At 38.2% G+C, this 18,460-nt stretch overlaps 2 protein-coding genes across 2 annotated transcripts; both read left to right on the top strand.

Moving 5' to 3' along the window:
* The first annotated feature begins 9,063 nt into the window (after positions 1–9,063).
* On the top strand, positions 9,064–12,264 carry LOC140989410 (uncharacterized). The gene is made up of 6 exons (XM_073458612.1): positions 9,064–9,418; positions 9,522–9,757; positions 9,847–10,038; positions 10,228–10,419; positions 10,838–11,401; positions 11,662–12,264. The coding sequence occupies exons 1-6, from the start codon at positions 9,064–9,066 to the stop codon at positions 12,262–12,264; spliced, it is 2,142 nt and encodes a 713-aa protein (XP_073314713.1).
* Positions 12,261–12,851, top strand: LOC140989409 (uncharacterized). The gene is made up of 2 exons (XM_073458611.1): positions 12,261–12,515; positions 12,633–12,851. The coding sequence occupies exons 1-2, from the start codon at positions 12,261–12,263 to the stop codon at positions 12,849–12,851; spliced, it is 474 nt and encodes a 157-aa protein (XP_073314712.1).
* The last annotated feature ends 5,609 nt before the right edge of the window (positions 12,852–18,460 follow it).

The raw sequence follows: 18,460 nt of genomic DNA, 5'->3' as shown, positions 1-18,460 counted from the left end.
CCCACTGTCTGCTTCACGTAAGCAGGACATCCCCATATTCTCATGTAAGAATACTTGGGAGTTTTTCCCATCCATATCTCATATGGTGTTTTATCCACTGCTTTGGTATGGACATTATTCAACAACATTGCCGCCGTTTCAAGCGCAAAGCCCCAAAACGATGTAGGCAGTTCAGTGAATCCCATCATGGATCGAACCATGTCCATCAGGGTTCGATTTCGACGTTCAGAAACACCATTCAATTGTGGTGTTGCTGGTGGAGTCCATTGTGAGAGAATCCCATTCTCTTTTAGATAACCCAAAAATTCAGCACTCAAGTATTCTCCACCTCGATCAGATCGAAGTGCTTTAATACTTCTTTGTAGCTGATTTTCTACTTCAGATCTGAATTCTTTGAACTTTTCAAATGCTTCAGATTTGTGTTTCATCAAATAAACGTACCCATACCTCGAATGGTCATCAGTAAAGGTAATGAAGTAGTAATGCCCAAATTTTGTGCTAACACTTAGCGGGCCACAAACGTCCGTGTGGATCAAATCCAGTAGACCATGTGCACGTTCCACGTTTCCACTGAATGGAGTTTTAGTCATTTTTCCTTTTAGACAGGACTCACAAGTTGGTAGAGAATTTATGTCTGACAGGTCAAACATGCCTTCTCCCACTAGCTTGTGCATCCTTCTTTGGGAAATATGACCTAGTCTAGCGTGCCATATTTGTGCGGGATTTGGATCTTCTATTTTTCTTTTGTTTGTTGTTGTTTTCGTACGCGCTTGGATATTGTTCAACGGAATATCTTTTAATTTTAAGTTATAGAGATCGTTTGTTAATTCTCCAGTTCCAATCAAACATTCATTCTTGTATAAATTGCAAACACCTTTAGCAAAAACACAAGAATAACCATCCCTATCAAGCATAGAAATAGAAATAATGTTTTTAACCAATTCAGGAACAAATAAAACATCTCTCAAAAACAACTTAAAATTATTGTCCAAAATTAAAGTAACGTCTCCAATGGCAGTGGCAGCAACTCTTGCTCCATTTCCCAGTCTTAGAAAGGTCTCACCATCTCTAAGCCTCTTGCTTCTTCCCATCACCTGCAAATCATTGCATAGATGAGAACCACATCCGGTATCCAATACCCAAGAAGAGGAATTAATAGAAACATTAACTTCAATATAAAACATACCATGGCCAGAACGCTTCTGGGCAAGATACTCCGCGCAATTACGCCTCCAATGTCCAGGCTTGTTGCAGTGGAAACAGATTTGTTCTGACTTGTCAAGCTTTGTGGGCCCCGGATTTGGTTTCTTGTATGGCTTCTTGTTGGGCTTGTTCTTCTTTGGAGAGGCAGAACGTTTCTTGCCTTTATTTGGGGCTCCCTTTTTCGTACCATACGAAGAACCCACCAGAAGAACAGGCTTTTCTTTTTTAATTGTGGCCTCATAATTAGTGAGCATATTGACCAACTCTTCAAGGGTGGCCTCAAGCTTATTCATATTAAAATTAACCACAAATCCATCGAACGAGACAGGTAAAGACAGCAATAGAATATCAGTTGAGAGCTCACTAGGCATAACCAAGTCGAGTCCCACCAACTTCTCGATGAGCCCAATCATCCTAACACCATGCTCATGGACCGAAGCCCTCTCTTGCAAGCACTACAAAAATAAATGCTTATGGTGACATTCATAATTGTCATCATATTCAATATTTAGTGACATTTAAGTTTTAGTGACACCTCCAACAAATGTCCTCTATTCCAATGTTGTCTTAAACTTCCTGACATTTTTTAATGTCATTATAAGATGTTAATAACAAATTCATACGTGTAACTAATTATTCATATAATGACAATTTTAAATGTCAGGAAAACTCATGTTTTAAATACATTTATACATGCCTTGTTATTATAGTAATAATGACAAATTTATATGTCAGTTAAAATCATTTATAATGACAACTAAAAGTGTCGTGTATGTTATTTATAGTGACAATAACAAATGTGAGAATATTTGGGCTGAATAAATATTGGAGGAGGAAAAATAAATAAAATAAATGTGGGAATAAAAAAACATATTAGATTAGTTATCCTGACATTTTTAATTGATGTCATTTTTTATATGGAGGGAAACAATTATTTTCCCTCGTCCAATATTTATTCAACCCAAATATTCTCACATTTATTTATAGTGACGAATTTTAGTTTTTTAACGATTTTTTACGATGTGGGAAACTCCATATAAAAGATGACATCAATTAAAAATGTCAGGATAACTAATCTAATATGTTTTTTTATTGTACACATTATTAATTTTTTACAAGTGTCATTATTAAGTATTTGTAACAACATTTAATTAAAAATATCTACAAAAAAGTGTCATAATAGCCATTTATTGCTGTAGTGAAGCGTGTAGTCATGAGTTCTTTAACAGTAGCATGTCTTTCTGAACGAGTTTGTACAGCATACAATTCTTTCAGATGAAGGTGAATGTCAGCAGCATTCACCGCCTCCTCGAACCTTCTCTGAAGTTCATTCGACATAGAAGCCAACATGTAGCTCTTAGCCTGAAGATCATGGTCCCACCATTTCTCAAGCTTAGATAACTCAGTCCTACTGATATCAGGAGATGCCTCCTTTGGTGGCTTCTTATCAAGCACATACGCAATCTTCTCGGAGTTCAGAACAATCTTTAAATTTCGGAACCAGTCGTGATAGTTAGGGCCAGTCAATTTGTTTTGATCGAGAATGATTGAAAGCGGGTTACGAGTAGACATCGTAAATATACTGAAAATGAAACCAGATAATAGTTACTGATAATTTTAAAATAATTATAAGATATAAAATATGGATTTTCATTTTATAAATTTCCCTCCCACTATTTTGACATTTCCACCACCCTCTGATGAAAAAGGGAAATCATATTTCCTTAGTAGGCACGTAGAGTCCAATTAGCCAATTATAATCCCGAATAATATCAGCCAATTATAATTTCTAAAAGGTAGAATCCAATTGCATCCCTATGCAACCTCTGCGTGTTTTGCCTCACGTTTAATAAGGACCCAATAATATGACGCCGTTTATTTTCACGTGTCAAACCAACCCATCAATATTGAATTATAGTGGACGGTCGCCATGAGTTCCCCCAATAATATGAGCCGAAGTCATGGGAGTTCCACTCAATTCACATCATATGTCCAGTGGAAGTCACAGCTTTCCGGCGTACAGGTCTCCCCAATAATATGAGCCAGACACTGTCCGCGGGTAGCGATCAACATGCAACCACGGTTGATGGAAGGCAAGGAAAAATTAAACTCTTTTAATTTTTACTTTTTCGGTTTGATATAAATTTTGAATCTTATTCAAAATGAGAGATTTTAATTTTAAAATTGTCTCATCATTTTAATTTAAAAAATCACGTGCCACGAGTTTGTATGTTTGCCGGATTCATGCAACTATATTATTTAATAATATACATACATGCATACTACTATATATCACATATATCATAATATGACATTCAACAATAAATAAGGATGATCGATCGCCAACACTATTAGATCCATGTGAGCCATACATGGATCCGGGTCCAAACCTAGGTGAATGCATGGATGCAAATGCAAGTTATTACAAAAGCTTCCAATATTTTACAAGTCTTCATCTTGATCATCAGGCCCACCATCTTCCAGTCTTGATCTCCCACTATTTCTAATTATTACATTTGAACAGCCATGGCACATAAGGGATACATCTCATGGGGGTGGGAACGGGCCATAAACCAGTCCCACTTTAATAATATCAAATATTAACAAAATGAACAAAAACAGTAAAATATCCTAACATACACCTAACACATTGATCAAGGCTCTCGATCATCCGTCATGCATTTAATATCAAATATTAACATCAATTAATTAAACAAATTTAATTAACTGATAAATCATATCTAATAATTTTATCACTAACCACCATAATTATTAAAGAATTTAATAAATTAAATAAACACCTTTATTTAATTTTCAATTAAATCAATAATAATTAATTTCTTGTAAAACTCATTTTTACCATAAATAATTAAAATCATATTCTAATTATTTATTTTACAAGAAAATAATTAATTTTAAAAAATAATTTTCAAAATAAAAATTGAATCAATTTTCAAAAATATCAATTTTACCCAAAAATTTGAAAAATCAGAAAATTGCACCCTAGGCCCAAACAGTTCAAGCCCATCATCCAGCACGCTTCCCGAGACAATCTCGGGCAGCCGCCCTCGCTGGCCGCCCGCTGCCCGAGACGATCCGGACGCTGCGCGGCGCTTGCGCATAGCAGCGCACGGCGTGCGGACGCTCCGCACGCCGCGCCGCGCTGGCGCAGCCGCGCGATGGACGCTGCGCGCTGAGCGCGCTGCCCTGCGCGCGGGTCTGCCCGGAACAGTTCCGGGCAGACACGAAATTTTTTTTTTGTTTTCTGGAAAAAAAAATAATTTTGATGGTGCATCTATTTTCTAAAAATTTTCTTGTGTGGTTAGAAATAAATTATTCAATATCAAAACCATACGATTTAGAAAATCCTTGGCTCTGATACCACTGTTGGATCTCGGTTTTCTACACGCCCAAACGCAGCGGAAGTTTTAAAGTTTTTATTTTATTTTGACAATCAAAATATATTTGATAGGGCGTTCGTATGGTTTTTAATAAAACATTCATAGGATGTTTAGAAAATTATACCTTTGGTGAATTAATCACACGACTCCAACTATTCCGGATTTAGCAGAGATAGCTCTTGTTGATTCACTACGAACTTTCTTCGGTGAAATCTTCCTATCAAGTCCACGACTGGATGGTTTATTCCTCTTCCAATTTGCACTAGAAAATATGGAAGAAGTTTTGCGTAGGAGAGAAAATAATTGAGAGATGGCTCAAATTTTCCTTAAAAAAAGGTAATGGCCAATTTTTCCTTTTGAAATTGAAAGTCTCGAAAGAAGAAGTGTTGTGGTAGTCTAGGGTTTTTAATTAACATGTGTTATTTATAATTAAATAATAGCCTAATGACATAATTAACATTAATGGGCTTGATTTAATTAATTGGGCTAGTCCAACTAGTTTAATTAATTTAATCAAAGCCTATTAAAACTTTAATTATTTATTATGATGGACTTGTACTCTTACAAGCCCATTAAACATACCCACCTTATTTAATTTATTAATTAATAAACTCAACTTTTGAGCTTAATAAATTAAATACATTATAAATTCAACATTTGAATTTATTATTTAAATTATAAATTCAACTCCTTGAATTTTTATCACTTCCAAAATTTAATATTTAATAAACCCAACATTTGAGTTTTATAAATCAAATTCTCAAATTTTATAAATTCAACTACTTGGAATTTATTCTCTCAAAATTTAATTATCATAAATTCAACTCCTTGAATTTACTATATAATATAAATTCAACTTCTTGAATTTATTCTCTCAACGGGAACAAACGATCCAGTACTTGTGTGACCCTCAATGTTTCAGGAATACAGCTAGCCGTGGGTTCACAACTCTTTGTGATTCAGGACATAATTCCTTATTCGGTCTTACCCTAGTTAGTCCCATTCTTTTCATCAACATCTTGATCAAGAATGTCAGAACTCATTTCTGATTGCACCCATCGGATCATGGTAAGAGCGTCTAGTAGCATCGCCCCATGATCCCCTAGGTATCACTGATAGTGCCTGCAAGAACCAGTCGATTATGATTAATGTACAGTACGGTCCCTTCATCTCATATATCCCGATCGAATCTGCAACCATTGGTTCATCGAGAGTTGCATATTAATTCGATAACTATGTGATAACTATAAATAGTGGCATCGCATGTACTATTCGAGAACTCCTTCTCTAACGTACATCTAATACTTTGGCCAGAGATTCCACGCACTATAATTTCATCAGATCACATAGGATATCCACACCCGCAGGTGAACGGTGAATCTCTGACTACAATGCACTGGCTCCTAGATGTTTCTCAACTGTACCCAACCTCGCCACCTGATGACTATCCTGGAGCCAGTAAACGAGTCAAAGCACAACCCTAGCATATAGAGCCTCAGTGTTGTCCCGGGTTGTAAGGACTAATGGTGTACAATCATAACCACGGACTTATCCTGTCGATGAATGATAACCACTTGGAAAGTCCGAGGGAGGGTTGTTCGGTATAATCATCATATGACTACCCATCTGCATGTTTGGACATCTCTATGCCCTTACCAAGAAACGCAGTACGCAACATAACAGATGCTAGTCTCGAGCTCAAGCGACCTTTATTCATGTTTCAGGCGGCTGGATCGACTAGGAACGAATTTAGATCATACAGTGTTTACAAAAGAGTTTCAACATCGAATTACGATTCATTTGTATTAAAGTATAATCAAGGTCTTTATCTATGTTTGATAACATGGGTATACAGATAAAGAAATAACAAACCATGAAATAATGAATTATATTAAAATAAAGATTGTTAATTACAACTGAGTCAATAAAATCTCTAGCCAATAGTTGGCTTGCAGGGCATCTACTCTAACAATTTTTTTGCGTAAAAGTGGCCTGGATCGATAGTGCTACGTATGATGAAGGATCGGTGATAGTTGAATCGAAGGAAACAAGTCAAAAAATCGAATCCAAGGCTAGAAAACTCTCAGCTGTTTGTGTGTGTAATTCCAAGGTTTGAATATCAATATTATGTTTTAACTAACAGTGATATTCTATAATTATTTAAAATGATTAAGGATTTAAATTTAAAATCTAAAATTATAGATCAAATGAAAAATAATACTTCGAATAGTAGTAATAATATTCTTGTTAAACAAGAACAAGCTTATTTTATGAAAAAAGTTAAAAAATCTTTTACAGGAAAAATATAGTGAACAAAGTCCAGTTAATATACATGATTTAATTAAAGAAATAAATAATATTAAAGAACAAGTAAAAATTTTACAACAAAATAATAAAAGTTTAAACTATCGTATTTCAGTTATTGAAAACAACAAAGACAATTCAATATATAATTCTGAAGTTTTGATAATCTTCAAAATATATCATTTCCTGATTCAAATAAAAAACATTTATCTGTTTTAAATATAATCATATCACATAAATGGTATACTAATATTACTTTATTAATTGATAATTCTTAAAAGAAAAATTTTATTGTTATGAAATATAATGGTGCAGATTTAAATATAATACAGGAAAGATTAATTCCAACTAAATATTTTCATAAAACTACTTGATACCCCATGGATGGGCCCACTAACCCTGGCCCATCCCTAGCCCAAATAGAAGACATGCCCATCAAGGGCTCGGATATTCTCCTATAAATACCCGGTTTGAGTGTTTAATTTCATTCATTCACTATATTATTTTCAGCAGTGCCCTTAGCTTCTCTTCTCTTATATCCTCAGTCTCTGACTTGAGCGTCAGAGGGGCTACGCCGGGATACCCTCCCCGCCCCCTTCTAACGGTCTTATTCATGATTTCAGGTTCAGGATAATTCCGAAACCTACGTCTGGACTAGTGACAATTGCTGGAATCGGACCCTAAATTTCCCGTGAGTATCACTTGGCGTCGTCTGCGGGAAACTTGAGTTGAGGTGTAGAGATGGCGGGCAGGAGAGGGAGTAGAAGAACTAATTCAGCATCGTTGCGTCCTTAGATGAGACCCAAACAATCTCATGCTGAGACGAGGCAAGAACAACCGCAGCTTGAAACGAGGCAGGAACAACCCCGTCAGGAGACAAGAGTTGCACAGCCTCGTCACGAGACCAGAGTCGAGCAACCCCGTCCCAATGAGAATGTGGGGAACTTGACCCTGGAACAGTTGGGCCTATTTATCACCCGGACAGTAGACGAGGACATGAAAAAGAACCAAGAGTTAATGTTCGCGGAAGAACAGGCCACTCGCCAGGAGCGGGAAGAAAATGTTGAGAGCCACCAGAGTAGGGTTGAAGAGACGCAACCCCTCCCAAGTGGGGAGAGTGTTGGGATGGGAGAGATGTGGAAGGAAATACGAATGTTGAGGCAGCAGTTAGGAAACAGAGCGCCGACACCTAAGAGAGGAAGTCTCTTTTCATTCGCCATTCTAGAAGAAGGACTTCCTCCAAATTTCCGACAGCCAAACGTTGGAGAATTTGACGGACATAATGACCCCAAAGAACACTTGGGGAGATTTGAGAATGCGGCTCTTTTGCATCAGTACTCAGATGGAGTCAGGTGCAGGACGTTTCTGGGCACGCTGGCGAGGTCAGCCCAACAATGGTTTTACACCATGCAGCCCAACTCCATACAGTATTTCGCGGATTTTTTTACAGCTTTCTTGCACCGGTTCGCCAGCAGCAAGAGACATCAGAAAAATTATTTGAAACTGTTCATGATGAAACAGCAAGAGGCTGAAACTTTGCGAGAATTTGTCCATTGTTTCAACAGCGCAGCGTTGGAAATACCAGTGGCTACCCCCGACATCATGATAAGTTCTTTTACCCAAGGGCTGAAGGGAGGAGAATTTTTCAAGTCACTGGACAAGAAACCTCCGACGAGCTATGATGATTTGTTAGCTCGGGCAGAAAAGTATGTAAATCTATAGGACGCTCAGCGACATAAAAGGATGAAGCAGCGACCCGAGGGAGGGGGAGTTGAGGGGGAGAAGAAAGGAGGAAAGAAATGGGTGCTGGTGATAGGGAGGATGATCGAAATAGAGGTAGAGGACAATTCTCATCGCATGTGCCTCTGACTAGGAATCGGGATAAAGTGATGGAGGTGGGGGAATCAGGGGAGAGGGGGGAGAAGTCGTAGAGGGTGGAGAGAGCAGTGCTAGGATTCTTCCGCTTGGCAGGCAAGAAGGATCCTTATCCGGGAGTGAACCAAGATCTCGTCCGTCATCCAGGTGAGGTCGAGGCCTTCCTTGGATAAATCAGAGGGTTGGGGAGCGGAGGTGGGAAGATCGAGATCAAGATGGCTCTCGGGAGCCTGTCGAGACGAGGACGGGAAGGAATGAGGACAACCACCCCACGAGAGGAATGATTCATATGATCTCGGGAGGTGCTACTGATGAGGACTCCGGGCGAGCTCGGAAAGCACATGGGAGGAGGTTGGGTAGCTTCGAAATATATAGGGGTGCAGACTTACCCCAAGATCCTGTCATCAGTTTTGGGTCGGACGACCTCCGAGGCGTTGTGGCTCCACATAACGATGCCTTGGTGGTGACGGCCACAGTTGCCAGTTATGATGTTGCAAGGATCTTTATTGACAATGGAAGCTCCGTGAATATCTTGTTCAAGAGCACTCTGGATCAGATGAAGGTGGAAGGATCTGAGTTTGAGCCAATCTCTACTCCTCTATATGGGTTTGCAGGACATGCCATCCTGCCGCTTCGTCAGATTGTCCTTCCTCTATCTTTGGGACATTAGCCTCGACGGGTAACAAAGATAACAACATTTGCCGTTGCGGACACCCCATCCGCCTAATGGAATTCTAGGGCGACCAGCCTTAAAGGATTTCATAGCTGTAGCGTCCACATATCATCAGAAGCTGAAGTTTCCTGTAGGAAAGGGGGTTGGAGTCCTATGCGGGGACCAAAAAGATGCACGTCGGTGTTATGAAAGAATAGTGAAGGAAGAGGGAAAGAGGGCTCGGGTGGAGGTAAATATGATTAGAAGGGGGAGGAGCGGGTTGCCCGTGGTGAGGAAAGAGGTGATGGATGAAGAGCTGGAGGTCATAGTGCTGGGTCCAAAAAGAGGACGCTCAGAATAACCCCTGACCTAGAACCTAAGGTCATGGAGTAACTTATTACTTGTTTACAGGCTAATCTTAGCGGGTTTGCTTGGTCGGCTCAAGAACTCATAGGGACGACTCCGGATGTTGCAGAGCATCGGTTGAACACTTTGCCTAATGCTCGCCCTGTAAAGCAGAAAAAAAGACACTTCGGGCCTGAGAAAGATAAATTTATACGGAAAGAGGTCGGTGAACTGCTTGAGGCTGGGCACATTCGAGAGGTGCAATTTCCTACTTGGCTATCGAATGTCGTCCTATTCCCAAAGAGTTCAGGGAAGTGGAGGATATGTGTGGACTTCAGAGATCTCAATAAAGCGTGCCCTAAAGATTGTTATCCTTAGTCCTGGATAGATCAATTGGTGGACTCTACAGCTTGACACCAATATCTGTGCATGTTGGATGCCTATCAGGGGTACCACCAAATCCCCTTGGCTGTGGATGACCAAGATAAAGTGAGTTTCATTACCTCTGAAGGAACTTTCTGTTACGCGGTCATGTCCTTCGGACTCAAAAATGCCGGAGCCACATATCAACGATTGATGGATAAAGTCTTTTCTGAGCAAGTGGGAAGGAATGTCGAATTGTACGTGGACGACATTATGGTAAACTCAAAAGATTCAACCTAGCTCATACCTGATTTAGTAAAGACCTTTTCCACCCTCCGGTCCTATGGGACGAAGTTGAACCCTCAGACGTGTATCTTTGGATTGAGGAATAGGAAGTTTCTGGGTTATATGGTGACAGAGAGAGGGATTGAGGCTAACCCTGAGAAGGTCCGAGCTATCCAAAAGATGGTTCTCCCCAAGGACCCAAAGATGTGCAAAAGTTAACGAGGAGGATCGCTGCGCTGGCGAGGTTTATCTCGAGGTCTGCTCATAGAAGCTTACAGTTCTTCCGGACTTTGCGTAAGGCTAAAAAATTTGAATGGGGTCCGGACTGCAAGGAGGCTTTTGGAGAATCGAAGAAGTACCTTGCTGAGCTCCCTGCCTGGCCAAACCGACATTAGGCAATCCTTTGTAGGTGTATTTATCTGCCACGAAGGGTGCTGTGAGCTCGGTTCTTGTCAAGCTAGAGGAATCAACTCAACAGCCAGTTTATTATGTTTCACATGCACTTAAAGGGGCAGAGATAAGATACTTAGGGTTGGAGAAATTGGCTTTGGCCTTAGTGATGACAGCTAGACGTTTGAGATCTTACTTCCTATCACATCTAATTGTGGTGCTCACCAACAGTCCATTGGGGAGGATCTTAACTTATTCAGATATGTCTGGCCGTTTGGTTAAATGGACTACTGAGTTGGGAGAGTATGACATCAAGTATGAGCCGAGAACAGCTATTAAAGCGCAAGCCTTAGCCGATTTTCTGGCTGAGACCGTGCATCAGAAGAGTGAGGACCCTTGGAAAGTGTATGTGGATGGTTCTTTGTCGAAGGATGGCAGTGGGGTGGGAGTTGTCCTGATTTCGCCAACTGGGGAGGAGGTGAAGTTAGCGGCAAGGTTGGACTTTCGAGCATCCAATAATGAGGCAGAGTATGAGGCTGTGTTGGCAGGACTTCGAGCAGCCAGAAATGTGAGAGCTACCAAGGTACTTATTTTTTCTGACTCACAACTGGCACAACAGATGAAGGTAATATATGATGTGAAATATGAAAAACTTATTGAGTACGTTGAAGAAGTAGACAGATTTAGGTTCACAGAGATTACGTTCGAACAGATTCTCAGGAAAGAAAATTAAAGGCGGACACTCTAGCCAAAATGACTGGAACGATAAGAAGTTGGAAGACTAGGGATGTGGTATTTCAAGTCGAACTCGCACCTCACACGAGTTCTCCTGCAGTTTAACAGGAGGAGGAGGATTGGAGGACTGACATAATTGATTATTTGAGAAAGGGAAAGCTTCCTAATAACCCTAGTGAAGCTCGTAAGTTGAAGACAAAGTGTTCACGTTATGTGATAGTCGGAGAGCTGTTGTACAGAACGTCTTTTGCAAGCCAGCTTCTTCGATGCTTGAGTTATCAAGAGGCTGATTATGTGCTCCGAGAAATTCACGAGGGATGTTGTGGAAATCATTTGGGGGCTTATGCGTTGGCAAGGAAGGTGCTGCTCGTCGGTTACTGTTGTCCTTCAGTGCTGCATGATGCTCAAGAGTTAGTGATGTCTTGTGATAGTTGTCAACGTCATGCCCAGTTGCATCACCAGCCACCCGCGATGATGAAGGCTATCACAACCGCCTGTCCTTTTGACCAGTGCGGAATGGATATTGTGGTGCCTTTTCCTATAGCTCCTGCTCAGAAGAAGTTCCAATTGGTAGCAGTTGATTATTTTTCGAAATGGGTGGAAGCCGAGCCTTTGGTCAGAATCAATGAGAATGATGTCCTGAAGTTCTTGTGGAAGAGTATAGTATGCAGAGACGGGGTACCTAGATCCAAGCTTGGTGCAAAGAGATGAAGATCCAACAAGTTTTTACCTCTGTGGCTTACCCGCAAAGTAATGGGCAGGTGGAGGTGACTAATCAGACGCTGGTGCAGGGTCTAAAGGTTCGACTTGGCAAAGCTAAGGGCAATTGGGCGGATGAGCTACCAAGTGTCTTATGGGCATACCGAACCACGCCGAGAGAAGAAACCAAAGAAACTCCTTTCAGTTTGGTCTACGGTAATGAGGCAGTACTCCCGGCTGAGATTTGGTTGGAATCGGCCAGGGTAATGTTTTATGATGAAGATAATGCAGCGAGACGGGCAACTGACCTCGATCTTTTGGAAGAAAAGAGGTAGGCTGCAAGCATTCACATGGAAGCTTATAAAAACCGCATTGCACAGTCTTATAATCGAAGAGTCATTCAGAGAAGCTTCCAGGTAGGCGATTTGATCCTGAGGAAGGTGCAAGAAGAGCAGAGAGGAAAGTTGGACCCAAAGTGGGAGGGTGCCTTCAAAATAATCGAGAGGCTGAGCTCTGGAGCCTATTATTTGGAGGATGCGCAAGGCAAGGCTTTGAAGAGGCCCTGGAATGCTTATCACTTTAGGAAGTATTATTCTTGATTCTATCGTTGTTGTATTTCATTTTTTGAATTTTTACATGTAATCAGTTTGAATTCAATAAAATCAAGTTCTTCGTTTCAATTCATGAATGTTGTTGTATTGTGAGGATAATAAAAATTAAATTTTCCTACTAAGGCATCGCCTAATAGATGACCAGAGTGCAGTAGAAAAATTAAATTTTCCTACTAAGGCATGGCCTAGTAGAGGAACAGAGTGCATGAGAAAAATTAAATTTTCCTACTAAGGCATCGCCTGGTAGAGGAGCAGAGTGCAGGAGAAAAATTAAATTTTCCTACTAGGTCATCCCCTAGTAGAGGAGCAAAGTGCAGGAGAAAAATTATATTTTCCTGCTAAAGGTCTCGCCTAGCAGAAGAGTTAGAAATGGAGGGGTGGAACCCTTATAGCCTTCTTGCAGAGAGTTGGAAAATGTGAAGTTTTTGTTGCCAGAGTTGCAGCTAATAATGGAGAAGTGGTGAAAAGATCGAAAATCATATATTACCTGCTTAAAGCATGCCTAGTGGAAGAGAAGGAGAGGTGAATATTTTATTTGCCCTAGTGGTTCAATAATATCAGAGATAAACTCGGAAGAAGTTGTAAATTCAAATGCAAAATACTCAATGTTGCATAAAGCGAGTTTGATACATGCCAAAAGTGCGCAAAAGAAAATAATCAAATATAAGCGTCAAAAAATCCATAGTCGTGTAATAGTACGGAAAATAAAGGAGTACAGTACATGACAAAGATAGCCCGAGGGCGTACATCGTCTGCATAAATGAGAAAATAGCATAAGTAAAAGAGCATGGTCTAGAGATCACGAGGGAGACTCGCTAGAAAGTCCTCAAGGCTGATGAAGTCGGTGGGAGCGCCGGCCGTAGGGTAGCCTTGAGCCCTGAAGAGGTCGACTACACCCTCAAAACCCACCTCCAAGTAGTGAAAAGCTCTCGGGCCACATATCTTGACGAATTCTTCAGATTTGAGAAAGTCTTCTTTGAAGGAGGAGGCTTTGGCAGCATGTTGTGCCTTGGCGTCTTTGAGTTCAGCTCGGGAATTCTTTAACTCTTTCTTCAGCTTCTGGTTCTCTTTAGCTTGGTCCTCTGTGTAACGTACCGTACTTTTTATGACTTAAAATTTGCGGAAGAATTAAAAAATTTCTTAAATACGAAGGTGAACCATCAATTCGGTTAACCACTCGTTGTTCAACCAAACTATTTGAAATAAAAGATCACCAATAAAAATTTTGTTAAGATAAATGCTTGTTCAAAACATCATAACCAAAACATCAAATAAATGTATTTTAAGCATTGCATGAAAACTTCAAAACATGGCGGTCCTCGAGTTTAGCCTCCCGCTCAGTCCAAGCCTGCTCCTTGGTCACCACCCCTAGTCTCCTCAAAATCACCCTCACCTGCATCGATCAAGTCTAGTGAGTCTAAAGACTCAACACGTATAAACTAGAAGTAACGAGTAATACTTAATAAAACCATATGAAACTTTAAAATAAGACGTACATACTGAAACTGAACATACATCAAAACTTGAACGTATATACATACATAGACGTTCCATCAACGTAGAACCTTTCAAAAACATGATTGCTTCGTACATACATGAGCATACATAACATAATTTTGCGTAGAGGCATGTTTCAATGCAAGTGACCCATAACATAATCGCCTGATCAGACTAAAGCACAGTACTGGGCTGACAGAGACGAATCCACTGCCACATACATGAGATCCCCGTTCATGCTTTAACGGGTGGATTGGTCTCCGTTCATGCTTTAACGCTTTCCAATCCTGATCTAAACCCGTTCATGCTTTAACGGGGTGGGTTGGTCCCTGGTCATGCTTTACCGCTTTCCAACACCATACATAATTTGGTAACAAGACATTTAGCATCCCTCAAAAACTTGAAAATATTTTCTTTGCACGTCGAACATACTTACTTGGCGTTGAGGGATTCGTTGGGTCTCGCTTGAGTCCACTGCTGCAACATACTAACGTGAATTTCAACACTTAACTTGCATAACTTAGACGTAGGAACTCGAGCTCACCACTGAAGTGCATAAATAGCTTATCACATTCTAGATCACTCAGGACTTGACCTCGTTTAATCGGACTAACCATGACACCAAACCTTGAAACAAACTCTAAGATGAAGTGTGAACATTTCCCAACCATAAAAGACTCGAACTCACTATTTTAACTTGAAAAGAAGGGGAAACCAAATATTCGGACAGAAGGAGTGGCGCTCGGGCGGTAAGAAATTACTGCTCAGGCGCCGAGCTTTCTGAAGCTCTACTCTCAGACAGAATGAGTGGCGCTCGGGCGGTAAGAAATTACTGCTCGGACGCCGAGTGTACTGAACTCGCGATTTGCCTCTTAATACCCTTAACCAAAAATACGATTTATGAACCAATCCATCGAGACTCATCCTAGGACACTATGAAACTGACTCGACTCCATAAAATGTCCCAAACGTTCCCAAAGAAACGACGTGTTGTCACTTTGATTGTTGCACTCCCAAGAGCAGGTTGTCCACAAGTAGTATAATTCGGTGAGTCCGATATCGTATCCACATGGAAGCTAAGGTAATTACAAGTCCACTACAATGTCTTTTTATTTTGTTTTTGTTTTTGTTTCTTTTTATTTTTAATTGTTTGAATCTTTAATGGGTAAATTTTAATTGTTCAAATTTTAATTTAAGTAGTTGAGATTAAAGGATCAACTCTTGGTATTTTAATAAAGTTAACATTAACGAACAATATTGAAATCCACTTAATAAAATGGTTCCAATATATTAAATAATCATATTTATATTATGTTATAAATTATTATCTTATAAGTATATAATATATACCAAAACTTATAAATGTGGTCAAGTATTTATTGTGCTATATATATTTGTAAACACTAAATCAAGGTTCCCACTTTAAATGGTTGGTAAAACCAAACAAACATTTAAATGGTACCAATAAATTAATACTATGATATATTCATATATAATAAATCAAGGAANATTCATTATTCAAAGTGTAAAACTTTGAATATGAAATTAACATGCTAATTGTATTTAAATGAAGAAATAAAGGAAAAATATAGAGAGAAATATTATGAACTCAAAGGTTTGTTCATAGAATGAGGGATATCTCAATACATTACAATGCACCCCTATTTATAGCCAAATTTGGGGAGACAACTACAAAAAAAATATTATTTTTTTACACATAAGTCTTCATTGGTGTTCCAAGATATTATATTATATTACACATCACTTTTGAAAATCTTCTTCTCCGAATTTGCTTCTTCACATAAAAAAAACATGTGGATAATTGAGTTATCTAGTTGTGGTATTTTTTTCAAACCATTTGACCAAGTAATTTGAGAGATATGGTCAAAATACTAGAGCATGGTAAAACTGCCACTCCTTTGGTAACTTTATTTGTTGCTTAATTTGATCTCAATTGTGAGAGGATTTTTATCTCATGCTTGTCAAGAATATTGTAGATATTATAATCAAATTTCTACAGGTCCAAGAATCATCTTAATCTCATTTGCAACGCCAAGTTTATTCTTGTTTTATTGAACCTGTAAAAAATAGTAAAAACTTGTAATTACACAACAACTTATATTTTATACAATTTATTATAAAACATATAATATTTAAACATTTAATAAAACAAAAACTATATATTTATATTATAAAACATTTAATTAATGTACAATTTTTATGTTTATCACACCTCCTAACCAGCTTATTGCTAGTCCCTAGCAATTTAAGCTTTAATAGCAATACAAAACATATTGATTAATTTAAATAGAAATGTAATCAAAACTATCTAAGTGTTTAAATTAAATTTGAAACTGTCAAAGTTATATCAAGACCATCATAATTATAATTTATGAAATAATTTGAGATGATCAATTCAAAGCTTATTTCAGGTAGTTAAATGTACACGGCCTTCAGAAATTCCTAGTAAGAGTCTCAACAACATATCCTCACAGGTTGATAAATGTTTCAATTTATGGCAACGATTTATCTAATGGAGTTGGAATGCAGATAAATGCTCAGAAAAATGGTTTACAGAATGCAGACAGACAAACGAGCCAAACTAATCAAAAGATATAAAATCCATTGATTCAAAATCTAGTCGTTCTTATTATATATTTTTTCCTGATTTTTTTTTTCATAACATCATGGAATCAGACTAAGTTTATGCTTCTTGACCACATATTTATTTAATTTGTACAATAAATTTATCTCTTTTTTCTTTTTTTTTTTTATGAGAGATATATGAGTCGTAGCATATAACTTAAAAATTACATAGATCTTCAATATCTTTCTTTTTGTATTTTTTTCCTTTTTTTTCAGTAAATATCATTTTTTTTTCCAAAATAAGAACTCAAGATCTAAACAATAGATAGTCTCTCTCATGATAAATAAAGGCTCGAAAGCTGTTTTCTCAGTCCTCTCCACTTACTCACAAAATATGTGTGAGTTTAAAATTTTAGGCACTCTTATAAGGTATATCTTGGGCCATATACTTTAATACCTGATTTTATCTCAATGGTTAATCACTCAAAAAGATTTCATAAATCATATTTTTATATTGAACAGAATATTAAAATTGATTTTTTTTTTCAAATAAAAATTTAAACATTCTTAAATAGATTAATGCATGTTCTAATTTAAATCTTTCAAACATGTAATGTATGACATTTTTGCAAAAATTACTAAGATACAAACAATAAACATGATTTTATTTTAAAATAATATATATATATATTTTGTATTTTTTTTAATTTTTTTTAATAAGTTTGTTCTCCCCCCAATCAGAATATGACATTGTCCCTAATATCAAAATAACTATTGATAAAGAGTACATAATGAAAGAGATATCACCTGGAATTTTATTGAAGATAACAAACTGAAACAAACGCAAACCAATCCACGACTTTTGAATCAATGATCCAACTTCCTTTTCTTACTGCTTGATTGCGACCAATTGATCTTTGTTATCATCGGATCAGGCTTATGAACAAAAGCTTCCAAATCATCAATTAATTGGTCGGCAGTCGAAGCACAGATGAGCATCCGTTGTGAATTTTCTGAAATGAAATTCTGTTCCACAGCTTTATCAAGAAATGTCAACAAACTGTCATAATAATTATTGATATTCAACAAGCCCACGGGTTTATTATGGATATTAAGTTGTGCCCAATAAACAGTGTGAAAAATTTCTTCTAATGTACCAAAACCACCTGGTAGTGCGATAAAAGCATCAGAATTTTCAATCATTTTTGTGATTCTTTCATACATAGAAGAAACTTTTAATTCCTCACCAATCGTAACACCTGTAATATTTTCTTCAGCTAAAGCTATAGGAATAATACCCAAAACCTGACTACCTCCAAGATGAGCAGATGTTGAAACAGATCCCATTAACCCAATATTACCTCCCCCATATACCAAGTGAATTTTTCTCTCAGCCAATATCTTTCCAAGATTATTCGCTGCTTCTACAAACACTTCATTTTTTCCAGGACTCGACCCACAAAATACACAAATATTTTTCAATGATTGTGCAGAGGTTCCAGCCATGTTTTTTT

This window comes from Primulina huaijiensis, chromosome 12 (genome assembly GCF_012295235.1).
Source record: "Primulina huaijiensis isolate GDHJ02 chromosome 12, ASM1229523v2, whole genome shotgun sequence".
Classification (NCBI taxonomy): Eukaryota; Viridiplantae; Streptophyta; class Magnoliopsida; order Lamiales; family Gesneriaceae; genus Primulina; species Primulina huaijiensis.
This window is presented reverse-complemented; position numbering and strand designations above follow the sequence as displayed.

Bases quoted from the DNA above. Each gene is read 5' to 3' on its own strand.
- LOC140989410 (XM_073458612.1), top strand. From the start codon at position 9,064: ATGATTCATATGATCTCGGGAGGTGCTACTGATGAGGACTCCGGGCGA. The intron at 9,758-9,846 runs GTCATAGTGCTG...ACTTGTTTACAG, and splicing joins TGATGGATGAAGAGCTGGAG to GCTAATCTTAGCGGGTTTGC. The intron at 11,402-11,661 runs GTACTTATTTTT...GCAGTTTAACAG, and splicing joins GAAATGTGAGAGCTACCAAG to GAGGAGGAGGATTGGAGGAC.
- LOC140989409 (XM_073458611.1), top strand. From the start codon at position 12,261: ATGAAGATCCAACAAGTTTTTACCTCTGTGGCTTACCCGCAAAGTAAT. The intron at 12,516-12,632 runs GTAATGTTTTAT...CGCATTGCACAG, and splicing joins TTTGGTTGGAATCGGCCAGG to TCTTATAATCGAAGAGTCAT.